The sequence below is a fragment of the Apium graveolens genome, chromosome 10, assembly GCF_009905375.1.
Source record: "Apium graveolens cultivar Ventura chromosome 10, ASM990537v1, whole genome shotgun sequence".
Lineage (NCBI taxonomy): Eukaryota > Viridiplantae > Streptophyta > Magnoliopsida > Apiales > Apiaceae > Apium > Apium graveolens.
This window is the reverse complement of record NC_133656.1, coordinates 160,498,830-160,515,644: the sequence shown is the minus strand read 5'-3', so window position 1 is coordinate 160,515,644 and position 16,815 is coordinate 160,498,830. Positions and strand designations below refer to the sequence as shown.

The 16,815-nt window shown below is 36.1% G+C and overlaps 1 protein-coding gene and 1 non-coding gene across 2 annotated transcripts; one reads left to right on the top strand and one right to left on the bottom strand.

Moving 5' to 3' along the window:
- Nucleotides 1-458: 458 nt before the first annotated feature.
- LOC141694316 (small nucleolar RNA R71) lies at nt 459-565 on the bottom strand. Its single transcript, XR_012563634.1, has one exon. It is a non-coding gene; the product is annotated as a small nucleolar RNA R71 (small nucleolar RNA).
- Nucleotides 566-1,997: 1,432 nt separating this feature from the next.
- On the top strand, nt 1,998-8,146 carry LOC141691233 (uncharacterized). The gene is made up of 7 exons (XM_074495970.1): nt 1,998-2,750; nt 3,057-3,452; nt 3,593-4,427; nt 4,868-5,249; nt 7,157-7,238; nt 7,445-7,814; nt 7,920-8,146. The coding sequence occupies exons 1-7, from the start codon at nt 1,998-2,000 to the stop codon at nt 8,144-8,146; spliced, it is 3,045 nt and encodes a 1,014-aa protein (XP_074352071.1).
- Nucleotides 8,147-16,815: the final 8,669 nt, after the last annotated feature.

Genomic DNA, 16,815 nt, shown 5'->3' with positions numbered 1-16,815 from the left:
GTCCGAATTTTGGGATTACTTGTCAGCAATACATAGATCGAGTAAGAAAAGAAAGGCTGCAAAATATCGCTGATTCAAAGATCATAATGGCAGAACTTCCTATTAAATCTTTGAAGAACTATTCACAACCCTCTCCGAGTGATGTGCCTACTGGTCTTACTATGCCAACTATTGAAGCAACAAATTTTGAGATCAAACCGACGTTGCTTACTATGATCCAACAAAATCAGTTTGCTGGTCTTCCATCTGAAGACCCTACACTTCATCTGCAAAGGTTTCAACAGCTCTGTTCTACCATCAAACATCGGGGTGTCACTGCAGACCAACTTAAAGTCATGTTGTTCGGGTTTTCTCTTCGTGATAAAGCTCAAAAATGGTTGAATGATATCAATGTGACTGAGTGGAATGCGATTGCTCAAGCTTTCTTAACTGAGTTTTTCCCTCCGAACAGAACTGATGATTTGATTGACAAGATGACGGGTTTCAAACAAGAGTATGGAGAGTCTCTTAAAGATGTTTGGGAGAGATTCAAAGATCTTCAATGTGCATGCCCACATCATGGTCTTGAGAAGTGGTTTCTGATAAAACGCTTCTACAATGGTCTTGATCCTGAAACCAAAGGTACGGTTGATAATGTTGCAGGTGGTGTATTTCTAGATAAAGGAGTCGATGATGCATATACTTTTCTTGCAAATTTGGCTACTCATCACTTCAATAACCCGAGAGCATCTAAGAAGGGGGGAAAACTTGAAGTGGAGGCTTATTGTCTTTTATCATCTTAGCTCGCTGCATTAACTCAGGAGATTCATTCATTGAAGAATTCGCAGGCATCTACTGCTCCTCCTATGAGTATTAATGCATTATCATCCACGGCTCCCACGAATCATCTTGTTTGTGAAGTGTGTGGAATCCAAGGCCACATGGGTAATGAGTACTCATACAATTTTCAGAATTCACAAAATTTTTAGATGGAGCAAGCAAATGTTTTTCAGCAGAGGCAGCAGTATAATCCATACTCCAACACTTATAATCCTGGTTGGAGAGACCATCCAAATTTCTCATATAGGAATAACAATGCTCAAAATCTTCCTATGCCTAATCAGCAGCAACAGTATCAGCAATCTTATCAGAGTTCTCAACAACAACAGTATAGGCCTTCTCAGGGACCTATGAATCCTCCTGGATTTCAGAAGCCTCCTCAAAATTACGCTCCTCAAGCTAGTCAAGCTGCACAGCCTGATCAGACAAATGAGATGCTGAAATTACTAATGCAAGAGATTAAAGATATGAAAGTCCATAACAAGATTATGGAAACTCAGATTGCACAATTGGCTAGTTCTTCAACTGCAAGGCAACCTGGCTCTTTACCATCACAACCAACAAATCCAAAAGAGAATGTGAATGCTATTTCTCTTAGGAGTGGTCTTACATATGATGGTCCTCTAATGCCTAATACTGATGTGACTGATGAGAAAGAGAAGGAAACTAGCAAAGATGTCAAGGTGAATGATGTTGATCAGAAAAACAAGGGTGGAACTGAAGGAAGCAAGAAAGCTGAGAACGAGAGGATTGTAAATACTCCTCCACCATTTATGCCTAAGTTGTCGTTCCCCAGCAGGATGAACAGAACAAAGGTAGATCAATAGTTTGGTAAGTTTATGACACTTGTCAAGAATCTTGAGGTAACAGTTCCTTTCACTGATTTAATTTCACAAGTTCCATCATATGCAAAGTTTTTAAAGGATATTTTGATAAAGAAATGAACTTTTGGTGAAGTGGAGACAGTAACTTTTACTGAAGAGTGTAGTGCTATTTTACAAAATAAGTCTCCACCTAAACTTAAAGATCCTGAAAATTTTTCAATCCCTTGTCATTTAGGTGCATTATTTATTGACAAAGCTTTGTGTGACTTAGACGCTAGCATCTTTATCATGCCTCTCTCGATTTTTTAAAAATTAAATATGGGTGAGTTGAAATGCACACAAATGACATTGCAAATGGCGGACCGTTTCATAAAATACCCTTTGGGTATTTTAGAGGATGTGCCTATCAGGGTTGGAAAATTTTATATTCCTGTGGACTTTGTAGTGTTGGATATGGAAGAGGATATCCAAATTCCCATTATCTTGGGTAGGCCATTCCTCTGTACTGCAGGTGCTGTTATTGATGTTAAAAGTGGGACTTTAACTTTGAGTGTTGGTGATGATAAAATTACTTTTACTCTAACCTCTGCTCTTAAGTCCCCTTTGTTTGAGAATACTTGTTGCAGGATTGATGTTATTGATGAAATTATTCATGATGAGCTACCACAAATTTTGTTGAATGATGCGTTGGAAGCAGTTCTTATGCTTGAAGCTTCTGAAGGGGAAGGACATTCTGAAGTTGACTCGTTGATTCTTGAGTTGGATGGTAAGGCTGATCCAAGCCAAGGTTGTGAGGTAACAAACACTATTACTCTTTGTGATAAACCTCAGGTAAAGAAATTAGAGTTAAAGCCTTTGCCATCTAATCTCAAGTATGTGTTTCTTGATGATAATGAGTCTTTTCCTGTGATTGTCAGTTCTGATCTTGACGATGGTCAAATCTCTAAGCTTCTTACTGTGTTGCGTATGCATCGAAAAGCGATTGGGTATAGTATTGATGATCATAAAGGGATTAGCCCAGACTTCTGCATGCATAGAATTCACCTAGATGAGGATCATAAGCCTTGTATACAGGGACAACGCCGCTTGAACCCTAACATGCAAGAGGTTGTTAAAAAAGAAGTCTTAAAACTACTTGACGCGGGCATCATATACCCAATTTCTGACTCAAAATAGGTAAGCCCGGTTCAAGTAGTTCCTAAAAAAGGAGGAACAACAGTGGTTAGGAATGATAAAGATGAATTAATTCCCACTAGAGTTGTCACTAATTGGCGGATGTGTATTGATTATCGTAAATTAAACATTGCCACTAAAAAAGATCACTACCCTCTTCCATTCATTGATCAAATGCTTGAGAGACTTGCTGAACATAAATTCTATTGCTATTTAGATGGGTATTCAGGGTTCTTTTAGATCCCTATACACCCTGATGACCAGGAGAAGACTACATTCACATGTCCATATGGTACCTTTGCATATCGAAGAGTTCCGTTTGGATTATGTAATGTTCCTGCTACTTTTCAGCGTTGCATGACATCCATATTTTCTGATTTCATTGAGTCAATTATGGAAGTATTTATGGATGATTTCAGTGTTTATGGTTCTGATTTTGATGTGTGTTTGCATAATCTCTCTAAAGTGCTTAGACGTTGTGAAGAAGTTAACTTGGTTTTAAATTGGAAAAAGTGCCACTTCATGGTCAATGAAGGAGTGGTACTTGGTCATCTTATTTCTGAACGTGGCATCCAAGTTGATAAAGCAAAAATTGAGGTGATTGAGAAACTTCCTCCTCCTATTAATGTCAAGGGAGTGAGGAGTTTCTTAGGTCATGCGGGGTTTTATCGACGTTTTATAAAAGATTTTTCAAAAATTGCAAAACCCCTCACTCAATTGTTGCTTAAGGATGCCACTTTTGAGTTTACTGATGCATGTCTAGAGTCTTTTTACAGGATAAAGAATGCTTTGATAACTGCACCAATCATACAACCCCAGACTGGAATCTTCCTTTCGAAATTATGTGTGATGCAAGTGATTACGCTGTAGGTGCAGTTCTTGGTCAAAGAAAAGATAAGGTATTGCACGTTATCTACTATGCAAGTAAAACCTTGGATGAAGCTCAGGTGAACTATGTTACTACAGAGAAGGAGCTTCTAGATGTAGTCTATGCTCTTGATAAGTTTCGAACATATCTCATTACTTCAAAAGTCATTATTCATACGGACCATTCTGCACTGAAATATCTCTTGGCGAAGAAAGAAGCAAAACCGAGACTTATTCGATGGATTCTGTTACTCCAAGAATTCGACTTGGAAATCAAGGACAAGAAAGGTGCTGAGAACGTGGTTGCAGATCATCTCCCACGACTACGTTTTAAATCAGATACTGCATCAGACATTCCTATTGATGACTCTTTTCCAGATGATCACTTATTTGCAGTTGCAACTAAAACTCCATGGTATGCAGATTTTGCAAACTTTTGTGTGAGTGGCTCTCATCCTCCCGATTTGACCTATCAACAAAGAAAGAGGTTCTATCACGATGCTAAGCAATATTTCTGGGATGACCCTTTCTTGTATCGAAAGTGCGCTGATGGTATATTTCGTAAATGTGTTCCTGAGTTTGAAGTAAATGACATTCTCAAACATTGTCATTCTCTAGCATGTGGAGGGCACCACGGTCCTTCTAAAACCGCTGCAAAGGTGCTTCAATCCGGTTTCTTTTGGCCTTCTCTATTTAAAGATACTCGTGATTTTTGTCTTGCTTGTGATGCATGCCAAAGAACGGGTAATATTTCAAAATGCCATGAGATGCCACAGACTGGTATTCTAGAAGTCGAGATTTTTTATGTATGGGGTGTTGATTTCATGGGACCTTTCTTGTAGAATGAAATACATCTTAGTTGCAGTTGATTATGTGTCTAAGTTGGTTGAAGCAATTGGATCCGCAACCAATGATTCAAAAGTTGTCATGAAGCTCTTTAAAAATATTATATTCCCACGTTTTGGAGTTCCAAGGACTTGATTATTGATGGTGGTTCTCACTTTCGGCATCGACAATTTGAAACTTTGTTGAAAAAGTGATTGGTCTAGCTTATCATCCTCAGACATGTGGTCAAGTTGAGGTTTCAAATCGTCAAATCAAAAGCATTCTAGAGAAGGTGGTGGCCAAGTCTCGAAAATATTGATACTTGAAGTTAGATGATGCATTATGGGCTTATCGAACAGCTTATAAGACCCCTATTGGCACTACTCCCTACCAGTTGGTCTATAGTAAGGCATGTCACTTGCCGGTTGAGCTTGAACATCGTGCTTTTTGGGCTATCAAAGAGCTCAATATGGATTTGAAGGTCGCGGGTGAAGCAAGACTTCTTCAATTGAATGAATTGGATGAGCTTCGTTTTGATGCTTATGATAATTCTCGGATTTATAAGGAGAGAATGAAAAAGATGCACGACAAAGCAATATTGCGCAGAGATTTTCAAGTTGGCGATAAGGTCTTATTGTTTAATTCAAGACTTCGACTTTTTTCGGGAAAACTCAAATGTAGATGGTCCGGACCATTCACTGTGACTGGAGTAAAATTTCATGGTGCTATTGGAATTATGGGGTAAGATGGAACAAGATTTAAGGTTAACGGTCAACGCCTTAAATTGTATGTGAACGGAGCCTTTGTTGGAAAAATGGAGACGATTCGTCTCAATGATCTCATCGCGAATGTCTAAATCGAGGTTAGAAGTCAAGCTAATGACTTAAAACGAGCGCTTCTTGGGAGGCAACCCAAAATTTTGTTGAAGTAATTTTTTTTATATATTTCTTTCTTTTGATTTTTTTAGGTAGAATTTTCTGTATATTTTATCTTATTTTTACTCCCGCAAGGTGCCTTGATAATTTTTGTGTGAAGTGTTTCAGGATCACACAAATTATTATTTTTTTCTTGAATTTGGAGGTGATTTGTTTTCAAAAATGGAATTTAAAATTCATGAATTGTTAAAAATTTTCTTCAAGTGGTACAATTTTTACTACCCGTGGTGCATTAAAACACCCCGTGTGGGCGGATGCTCTCTGGAAACAAAGAAAAAAAAAAGCGCCCTCCGGTCAGCCAATATCTGCCTGCAGGTAGTTTACTTCTCTGGAAAATACGCATAAAAAAAAAAAAGCAGGACACCAAAACAAGGTTGGCGGCGTGTATTATCACCCCACGGTCACACCACATCTCTGCCCAAACCAGGTTCGATACATTACATGTTATTAACCCCTTCACCCCATGCGCGTGCGCCTCCCCCTCCCTGAACATTATATTTTTATTTTATTTTTTGTTTTTTTTTATTGTTTGTTTGTTTTGTAATCTTTTTTATATTATTCTTATTTTATTATTATTTTTCTACTAACAATATTTCTATTAAATTTAATTTTTAATTTTATACTTTTATAGTTACTAATAATAAAGGAATAGTATTATTATTATTATTTGTATATACTATTATTATTATTATTATTATTACTACTACTACTACTATGCAGCTTAATATATTTTTATTATTACTACATTTTTTTAATTATTTAATTGTTTTTTTTCATTTTCATTTTTTTTGCTTATTTATTTATGTAAACTATCTAATACTTTACCTATACTAAACTTATTGTAATATTTATAAAATATTTTTTATGTTATGTATATGTACTTCCCAGGAGTGTGAGTATTTCAGGCGCGCGGGCTGTTGAAAAAAAAAAGAAAAGAAAAAGGCACGCGGTGTATACTTTACTGCATGCGGTAATCTCATGTCTCTGGAATTCCTGTACACATGTAGAATATGTTTAACACCCCCTCCTGGACACTCACGCAAACCCCCCAATCCCTTATATTGTTACGTACATATTTTACTTTGTTTACCTGTTATAATATTTATGTAAATAATTTTAAGTCACATCTTTATACTATTATTATTATATTATTTGGTACATATTTATTATATTATATTAATATTTTTTATGTATATCTTAAATATGTATATATTCTTTGTTATTATTATTCTTTTATTACTATTGTTATTTTAAATTAATTTTATAAGTATATATATATATATATTTTTTAAAACTTATGTGCATATATTTTTCTTATTGTTAATACTATTTTATTATTATTATGTATACTATTATCTATTTATTTATTTTTTTCCTCTTCTTTTCAATTTTTTTTTTAAACTTGTATACTTATGTAAAATATATAGCGCGCTACCTACATTTTAACTATTGTTTGTACTATATATTTTTAAAGTTAGATTAGTAATTTGTTGTATCTAAGACGTATGTATACTCTTAAAACCGAAAAAAAATTGTAATGTTAGTGTATGTATTCTGTGATCTATTCTACTGTATATATCCTGTGAATATTGCGGGATGTTGTTAACCTAGTTCCACCAAAACATCTCACGTGCATCGCGTTCCATGACAACTCAATCACAGAGAGAAACACAAGATTCTTTTAAGCTTTTTCTTCACCGAGTTATTCTCCAGCGTTGTTGTACGCTTAAGTCTTGAACCAGGCACAGAGCGTGAATTAGTTTGGCTTCCAATTACTACTGCTGAGTCTCTATATGTACGACAATAACAAAAACATCTGAGATCATCCATTGCTACAGGAGCTCTCTTGCATCATTGTGAGTTTACTAGAATCTGTTTTTCATTACAAGTCACTGTTACATAATGGGTCGTCCTGCATCTTTATCTAAATCTCCTCTCAAGAAGAAACAAAAGAAAAATCCTAAAGGTACCGAAATTTTCTAAAAGTATCCGGTTGTCAAGGCTGTTGGGGACACACAACCAGCTCGTTATGCTGTTCTATCTGAACGTCCAGTACTTCCCAATCAGTATGTATGTCCTCGAACAACTATTGAGTTGTGCATTGATGCAGAATTTGAAAATAAATTGGCTAAGGTTGGATGGAGTAATCTCTATTCGATGAATGAGCCCTCTTATGCTCCTCTTACATATGAGTTCCTCAGTTCTTTCACGGTCACTAGCGATGGTTTGTTATTTTTTCGGATTGCGAATAAATATCATGAGATTACAAAAGCTCGGTTGGCCGACATGTTTGATTGGCAGTTAGTAGAGCAACAACCACTTCCTGAAAATTATGAAACTCCCTTTTGGCTCAAAATTACAGGATTGCCAAGTACTCAAAGATATATTGCTCAGACTGCCTTGGCTTCAGATATCATCAGCCCCTGATATCGTTATTTTGCTCGAATTTTATCATTTACCCTATATGGTCGTGCAGAGAGCAACAATAAAATTCAAACTGGGGAGCTTGCTTTGTTGTACTATTTTGATGCGGAGCTTCCAGTCGATTGGACAAGTTTGTTGATAGAAAGGTTCTTGTATCAGGCCGAGCGGCGTACAGGTGCTCTGGTCATTGGGGGATTTGTCACTCGTATTGCTGAGCTACTAAATATTTTTGGTCGTTACACGACTAATTTGAAGGCAGCAACAGGGTGGTCTACATAAATTGATCTTAAGTACATCACTGGTATGCATATGATGCGTCGACATGGTAAGAAGGGGTGTTACTAGCATCTCACAAACGCGACGGAGTACAACCAGAGGTGACTACAGAGCCAGTGATACCTCTCGAGCAACAAGTTGCTGAGCTAAGGGCAAACCAGATGCAAATCATACAAAATCAAGAGAGGATAGGGAAAAATTGGATGACATCTCTGCTTCTATTCAGAGATATTTCTCGCATCCTGCACCTTAATCCCAGGGGAGTTTTCTTTCTTTTTAGTGTAGATTTTTATTTTGTTCTTTTTGTATTTTGTTAGTTAGTTCATTGTGGACAATGAACCACTTAAGTGTGGGGATGCGATCCTAGTGTTAAAAATCCAAAAAAAAAATATAAATTCAAAAAAATCAAAAAAAAATATAGAAAATTAAAAAATCTTGTATATTGCCATGTCTCGTAGTGTGTTAACAAGGATAAGTACACAACATGTGAGATTATTTTGCATAATTAGTTGATATGTCATATCTATAGAAAATCATTTGTTGCATAATGATTCCTAGTATGTGCTTGCAAAAATTATAAAACTTGAGATGCATCTTTGTCAATTTTAGTAAGTACTGAAGCATGCTTTCACCTTGTGAGATCTTGAGCCTAATTTGTGATTGATACTTTCTATATCAATCGAATTTTTATTGTTGTGTGTTGTTCATCATTGATTATGTGCTCTATAACTTGTTTTGAACCTTGTTGAGACTAAATGATATGTGTATGCATGAAAATGATAAAGGTATTAGGATTTAATCACATTTATCCAAACACTGCCCATGAATTATATCCTTGATGAACCCCTTTGAGCTTTGTATCCGTTCTTTTGATATGTCACCACTTTAATGCTTGGACCTACTTTTTTGTCCTTGTCTTGATTTACTAGTAGAGCAATTTGATTTATTTGAGGGTTGGTGAAAGCATAGTGTGGGGATTCTTTGTTATGGTGTGCTAGTTCGGTGGGAATTGGAATGGTTGGCTAGCTACTTCCTCTTTAATAAGATTGTGGAAAGGGGAAGAAAGAGAAAAAAATATGAAAAAAAAAGAAAAAAGAAAAAGAAAAGTTAAGTACTCCTTTGAGATCATTGGGTGGCAAGTGTAATATCATATGAAAGGGACGATCCATGTACATGTGCTAGTATTAAGTGCATTGTACTAGAAATTAAGGGGGATCAACCTAATAACCCTTATTTTTCTTGGTGACTTTTCACTGTCCTTGGTTACTGGAGAATTATTTAACTTTGGGAAAAAAAGAAAAAAAAAGAGTTTGTGTTCATTGGTTTGTGCAATATGAAGTGGAAAAGTACATGGTTATATGTGCTTGGATTTAATGCTTGTAAGAGTTCACCCAGCTTTTGCATGATTTGATTTCATATTGAGTATTTAATTAAAAATGATCATTATGCTCTATTAGTTTGTCAAGTTAGCCACTTGTGAGCCTTTTTCTTGATATCTTGCCCTTCGCCTTAGCCACATTACAACATTTGATAAAGACCTTTTGATTTGTGCATGCATATATTCAAAGTAGTGGAGATTTGGTAGACAATCAAGCTTATGGTAGCGCATGTCTTCATTGATTGAACTTGAGCGAATACACTTAGCCTATACACTTGTGTGATTTGAGAGTTGTGTGAGTTTTTCTATTTATAGCATGTTACTTACTAAATGCGACATTGATGATTATTTCATGTTATTTCTGTCCATTTAGACAATGTGTGTGTACTTGGATTGTTGTGTACAAATGATGTGTGAATTAGAAAAACTGTCAAAATTGTGTAACTGTAGTTTACATGTGTGGAGTGCTATGAGATGTTGCATACTTGAGACTTGGCACAAAAAATAAATGAATTTTGTAGGTAAATTCACTATAAACCTTCACGAGACAACACTCGTCCTACTAGGGCTGCTTAGGGGTATAACGGCTTGTTGCATATGCTCAATGCAATCGTGTCATCTACGAAAATGATGTTAGTTAGTTAGGACTTAGTTTTTTGTTTATTTTCCCGAGGACGTGCAAATGCTTAGTGTGGGGATGTTTGATAGAATATATTTTTATGTATATTTTAGATGATTTTATTATCATATTAATTATATTTTGCATTGATTTGGATATTTATTTAATAGATTTTAATGTTTTATTGTAGAAAATAAAGAATCCTTGACTTGGAAGGATTTGGAGCGAAAAGACCTATTTTGGAGTGAAAATAGAAGAAAATTCGTATTATTTGGCTATGCGGGCTGCAAATACTGTTTGGGCCATATCTAGAGATCCAGAAATCCATTTTTGATGATCTTACAGTTCACGCGAAGCTTGCGAGATTTCCCTTAATTCAGAGATGGGCCCAAAAGCAAAGTCCAACTGGAAGAGCCCGGAAACTGGGGAGCAAAAACAGCTGCGAATTTTATATTAAATTCCTACTCCATTATGGAATTCTTTTTGTATTATTATTAGAATATTAAAAAATATTTTTAATATTAAAAATAGGATCATATATTAGGATTAGAGGAGACTTTTAGTTGGAGGATGATTTTTTATCATTAGTTACAGAGGGGAGAGATACGTACGTTTACATACAAAGCTAGGGTTTATGTTCTTCATCTTCTTGATTGAATTCTTTGTTTAAGCTTGGATCTCAATTTTTTCATTAATATAAAAGTTTAAGGTATTCTTAATCTCTTCTTATTTATTAGCATATGTTTTCTATGACTTTCTTCACTGTTCTTGTTGTTTTTATTGCTAATATGAGTGAGTAGTTTTATTCTAGGGCTTAAGGGAAGCCATGTTTGTATCATGACAATTCTCTGATTTGTTAGTAGTTTAATGGGTAAAGAGTGATTCTAATTGATATGTTTATTTTATGTTTAATCTATGTAATATGTAATTGGCCAATATCGTGGATTAATTGTATGCAAATGGGGGTAATAGATCGAGAGATTTTACTCGGTAGAGGCACACATACGATTAGCAGAGTTGAGAATTAGTGCGAGAGCATAATTGGATTTCTGAAAGTGTTAATGCTTGAGAGATATTAACCATTACTTTAATTACTCGACCCAATTATTGTCATATTTCAGTGAATATTTTGGTGTAAGCATGGTGAACCTATATTGCCCTAGACTTTAGTTATTTGATTTTAACCACACAAAATTTGCATTATTTAGTTAGCTAAAAATTCACAACACTCGATTTAATCCAGAAACAATTTGTAGTAGTTGAATTAAAATCCTTGAAACAGTCTCCTTGTGGATACGACCCGTACTTTCCTATATCTGCTAACAACAGACACCGTGCACTTGCGGTATTACAATTTTACACATTACTTAGGGACCTAACATTTACAGACTGGATTAGAATACTTCGGGATCTAACAAGTTGGGAGCTAACAATTGGTGATCTCACAGTTGGGAGGTATAAGGCCTTGGGAAGATTGGTGAACATGATGATCAACAGTGAAGTCATTCTTGCAGCATTTAACGGGACATAGTTGATCAGACTATGACTTGTTATTTTCTTTTCCAACCAAGTAAAATATGAGAACTCCTTCAGAAAACAGCATACATTCCTTCTCTAAGGGGGAGATAAAAGCTTATATAATATTTGGAGGATTTCTCAATTAAGGGGTAGAAATAGCAGGGAGAAAGAAAAAGGTAAAGCACATGTACACTACACCACACCATTGTTGTTTGTAACTATGGATCCTATTGTATGGGAGAGATGGTAAACACAAGGTGATTTCCTAGTGATCTGAAGAAGTGGTTTGGTTCATCACTATTCTTCATAAGGGGAGAAGCTATTTTCCAAAAGAGGAGTACCATTGGTTTTTATCTGCGGATCCTATTCTACGGGAGAGTTGGTAAATGAAGGTGATCTCCTTTAAGCAGTTAATTCTCATAGGGGGAGAAGCAAGAGAGATATGTGCTTCTCAACAGGAAATGTGGTTGTACAAAAGAAGCTATTGATGATTACTTCAAGACTGAGAAGTGTTTTCTGGCGGAGATTTGAAGAACCAAGGAAATGAAGATGAAACTACTTGAAGATCAGTTCAGTGCTAGAGGAACAAGCATCTTTCATTTCAGTTACTCAAGAAATCTGGAAATACAGTATTTGATCCAGAAAACCAGTAGCATTATTTACAAGTCCTGGTACTTTACTTTTTCTAGTTGTTAGTTGAGTTATCCTCTCTATTTAAATTGTTTGTTAGGTTTAAAAATCAAATATGGGGAGACTGTTGGTGAGACTGCGTAGCTGTATGAACAGTTACGTAATAACTCAACACGATAACAATACTAGAACATGACAGGTTAATAATACTACGACTACACAAGAAATCAGGAAGAATGAAGACAAGGCAAATGCAATGAATCAGAAGATTAGAAGAAGGCTGGAAGTCTGTTTACAGGACACTGAAAGAAGTTCATTAATATGTTCATGCCTCAGTGAAGAATAAAGGTTAAAGACTTTCAGGGCTTCAGAAATGATGAAGATTCAGTGTATAAGTGCTACCAGAAGATTTCAGTGTTTGGCATTGATTAAAGATAGACAGTGTGTGAATCATAGGAATCTAAAGAATTGAAGACATGGTATAGACAAAGGTTAAAGAAGACAATTACAGTCTTGAAGCTATACTCACTGACAGGAGTTCATTTATATGTTCAAGCGTTGGTGAAGAACAGTGAATGAAGTATACAAGATTGTAGTAGCAATGAAGACGTTGCCTAAAGTACCAGAAAGGATTCCAATGAATGTACATTTGTTTATTTACAGTCAGTGTTAGAAATAATGGATATTCAACCAATCTGTATCAACTCAGAAACACAAGACAAATTGAATTAAGTTCATTAATGCTAGTTGTTTGTGAATCAGACCAGTGCACCAAACATCAGTATACAAGAAGAGGTTTTGATTCAGTTGCAGAAGAAAATATTGATACAATGAAGAATGTTTTGGCAAAAGCAAGAATACTCTAAGTCAGAACACTCTTCCTCCTTGGTCGCCACAGAAGTAGGCAGTGTCCTTGGTCGCCATAGAGTCTCTAGTCGCCACAGAAGCAAACTGTTATTGCTTGGTCGCCATAGAGCCTCTAGTCGCCACAAAAGCAAACTGTTGTTACTTGGTCGCCATAGAGCTCCTAGTCTCCATAGAAGCAAACTGTCTGCCTGGTCGTCATAGCTTCTAGTCGCCATAGAAGTAGAACTCTGTCGCCACAGAGCTGTCACCACAGAGAGACTGAAGAGAACTCTATCGCCACAGAGTTGTCACCACAGAGAGACATAAGAGAACTCTTTCGCCATAGAGCTGTCGCCAGAGAGAAGGCACAAGGGATACTGGTCGCCACAGAGCTCAGTCTCCATAGAGGAGTTACATTCATTGATTCATTTGCAGCAATTCAAGGATTTGTGTGGACACAGAAATGCCACATGCCCAATTGAATTGATATAAGTCTACACTTTGAAATAGAATGAAGAAGTTCTGAGTTTTATTCATCTTCTCTCTCACGGGAGGAGATGAAAATAAGAAATAAAGAGTATATAGAGAAGCTCAAGCTTTTTGAATATCCGTTTAAGTTCTCATCGGAGTAATGTTATAATGCCCGATTTAACTCTTGTATATTCTTAAGGGCATTATAATCGTTACACGGTAATTAAATCCTTAGACAAACAAAAGCTAGATCATTGTATAAGAATTGATTTGTAAATATTTGTAGAAGCTAGGAACTTTGTTGTTCTTAGATTGTAGTCGGTTAATTTATTTATCGGAGTGTAGAAACACCCTCGCAGATTTATATACGAATATATACTTCCCCGAATATCTTGTGTTCCTCATTTTATTATTCCAAACACTATTCACCTCAAGAACACGAAACCACTAACCGAGCACTAAATCTTATCCGCTAAAGATTCGAAAGAATTTTTAATTTAGTGATTATCATATTCAACCCCCCCCCCCCTTCTACAATAATTCGGGACCTAACAAGGAGTGATACACTTGTGAGAATGAGTGTAAACACGAGTGGAGAGAAGAGTGAAACACATGTGAGGTACAAGAAACAGAATCACACACTCAGAGTGAGAAAGAAAGAAAACCACCATATCCCATTCCCTATCCCTAAACATGATTCTTGATACTTCAGGTCTCGAATCTATTTATGATTGGAACCTAAATCTTAGGGACCTAACATTTACAGATTGGATTAAAATACTTCGGGATCTAACAAGTTGGGAGCTAACAATTGGTGATCACACAGTTGGGAGGTATAAGGACTTAGGAAGATTGGTGAACATGATGATCAACAGTGAAGTCATTCTTGCAGCATTTAATGGGACATGGTTGATCAGACTATGCCTTGTTATTTTTTTTCCAACCAAGTAAATTATGAGAACTCCTTCAGACAACAGCATACATTCCTTCTCTAAGGGGGAGATAAAAGCTTATATAATAGTTTGGAGGATTTCTCAACTAAGGGGGAGAAATAGCAGGGAGAAAGAAAAAGGTAAAGCACATGTACACTACACCACACAATTGTTGTTTGTAACTACGGATCCTATTGTACGGGAGAGATGGTAAACACAAGGTGATTTCCTAGTGATTTGAAGAAGTGGTTTAGTTCATCACTATTCTTCATAAGGGGAGAAGCTATTTTCCAAAAGAGAAGTACCATTGGTTTTTATCTGCGAATCCTATTCTACGGGTGAGTTGGTAAACAAAGGTGATCTCCTTTAAGCAGTTAATTCTCATTGGGGGAGAAGCAAGAGAGATATGTGCTTCTCAACAGGAAATGTGGTTGTACAAAAGAAGCTGTTGATGATTACTTCAAGACTAAGAAGTGTTATCTGACGGAGATTTGAAGAACCAAGGAAATGAAGATGAAACTATTTGAAGATCAGTTCAGTGCTAGAGGAACAAGCATCTTTCATTTCAGTTACTCAAGAAATCTGGAAATGCAGTATTTGATCTAGAAAACCAGTAACATTATTTACAATTCCTGGTACTTTACTTTTTCTAGTTGTTAGTTGAGTTATCCTCTCTATTTAATTTGTTTGTTAGTTTTAACAATCAAATAGGGGAGATTGTTGGTGATACTGCGTAGCTGTATGAACAGTTATGTGATAACTCAACACGATAACAACACTAGAACATGACAGGTTAATAATACTACGAGTACACAAGAAATTGGAAAGAATGAAGATAAGGCAAATACAAAGAATCAGAAGATTAGAAGGCTGGAAGTCTATTTACAGGTCACTGAAAGAAGTTCATTAATATGTTCATGCCTCAGTGAAGAATAAAGGTTAACGACTTTCAGGGTTTCAGAAATGATGAAGATTCAGTGTAGAAGTGGTATCAGAAGATTTCAGTGTATTGGCATTTATTGAAGATAGATAGTGTATGAAGCATAGGAATCTAAAGAATTGAAGACATGGTATAGACAGAGGTTAAAGAAGACAATTGCAGTCTTGAAGCTATACTCACTGACAGGAGTTCATTTATATGTTCAAGCGTTGGTGAAGAACAGTGAATGAAGATATGATTTTAGTAGCAATGAAGACGTTGTCTAAAGTACCAGAAAGGATTCTAGTGAAAGTACATTTGTTTATTGACAATCAGTGTTAAAAGTAATGGATATTCAACCAATCTGTATCAACTCAGAAACACAAGACAAGTTGAATTAGGTTCTCTCGATGCTAGTTATTTGTGAACCAGACCACTGCACCAAACATCAGTATACAAGAAGGGATTTTAATTCAATTACAGAAGAAAGTGTTGATACAGTGAAAAATGGCAAAACAGAAGCAAGAACATTCTAAGGCAAAATACTCTTCTCTCTGGTCGCCATAAAGTAGACTTTATGGTCGCCACAGAACTGGTCGCCATAGAGAAATTACTCTTAAGGCACCAACTGGTCATCATAGAGAAATTACTCTAAGGCACCAACTGGTCGCCATAACGAATTATTCTAAGGCACCAGAGTGGTCGCCATAGAGAATCTCTAAGGCACCAGTGGTCGTCATAGAGCTTGGTCACCACAAAAGAGAGGACACAGATGCTGGTTGCCATAGAGCACCAGTGGTCGCCAAAGAGCTTCACCAGTCGCCATAGAGCTCAACCAGTCGCCATAGAGCAACACAGGGCTATTGGTCACCATAGAAGAGCAAATAGAGAATGTTCAATCACCATAGAGCACTTGGTGAATGTTCAGTGAATCAATGCAGCAATTCTTAGATTTGTGTGGACACAGAAATGCCACATGTCTTAAGGAATTGAAAGTCTACACAGAGAAGCAGAATAAATAACAGTCAATACAGATATCATTAAAAAGTTATGTTTGTTTTCTCTCTCACGAGAGGTGATGAAAACAAGAAAAAAAGAGAATACAGAGAAGCTCAACACATTGATATATGTTTAACTTCTCACCGGAGTAACGTTATAATGCCCGATTTAACTCTTGTATATTCATAGGGGCATTATAATCATTACCCGGTAATTAAATTCTTAAACAAACAAAAGCTAGATCATTGTATAGGATTTGATTTGTAAATCTTTGTAGAAGCTAGGAACTTTGGTGTTCTTAGATTGTAGCCAGTTAATTTATTTATCGGAGTGTAGCAACACCCCTCGCGGATTTGTATA

Excerpts from the sequence above, each read along its gene's own strand:
- LOC141691233 (XM_074495970.1), top strand. The coding sequence starts at position 1,998 with ATGGCGGACCGTTTCATAAAATACCCTTTGGGTATTTTAGAGGATGTG. Across the intron at positions 3,453-3,592 it reads CTCCTATTAATGTCAAGGGA|GATAAAGAATGCTTTGATAA; the intron begins GTGAGGAGTTTC and ends GTCTTTTTACAG. Across the intron at positions 4,428-4,867 it reads TGATGCATGCCAAAGAACGG|CTTATAAGACCCCTATTGGC; the intron begins GTAATATTTCAA and ends CTTATCGAACAG.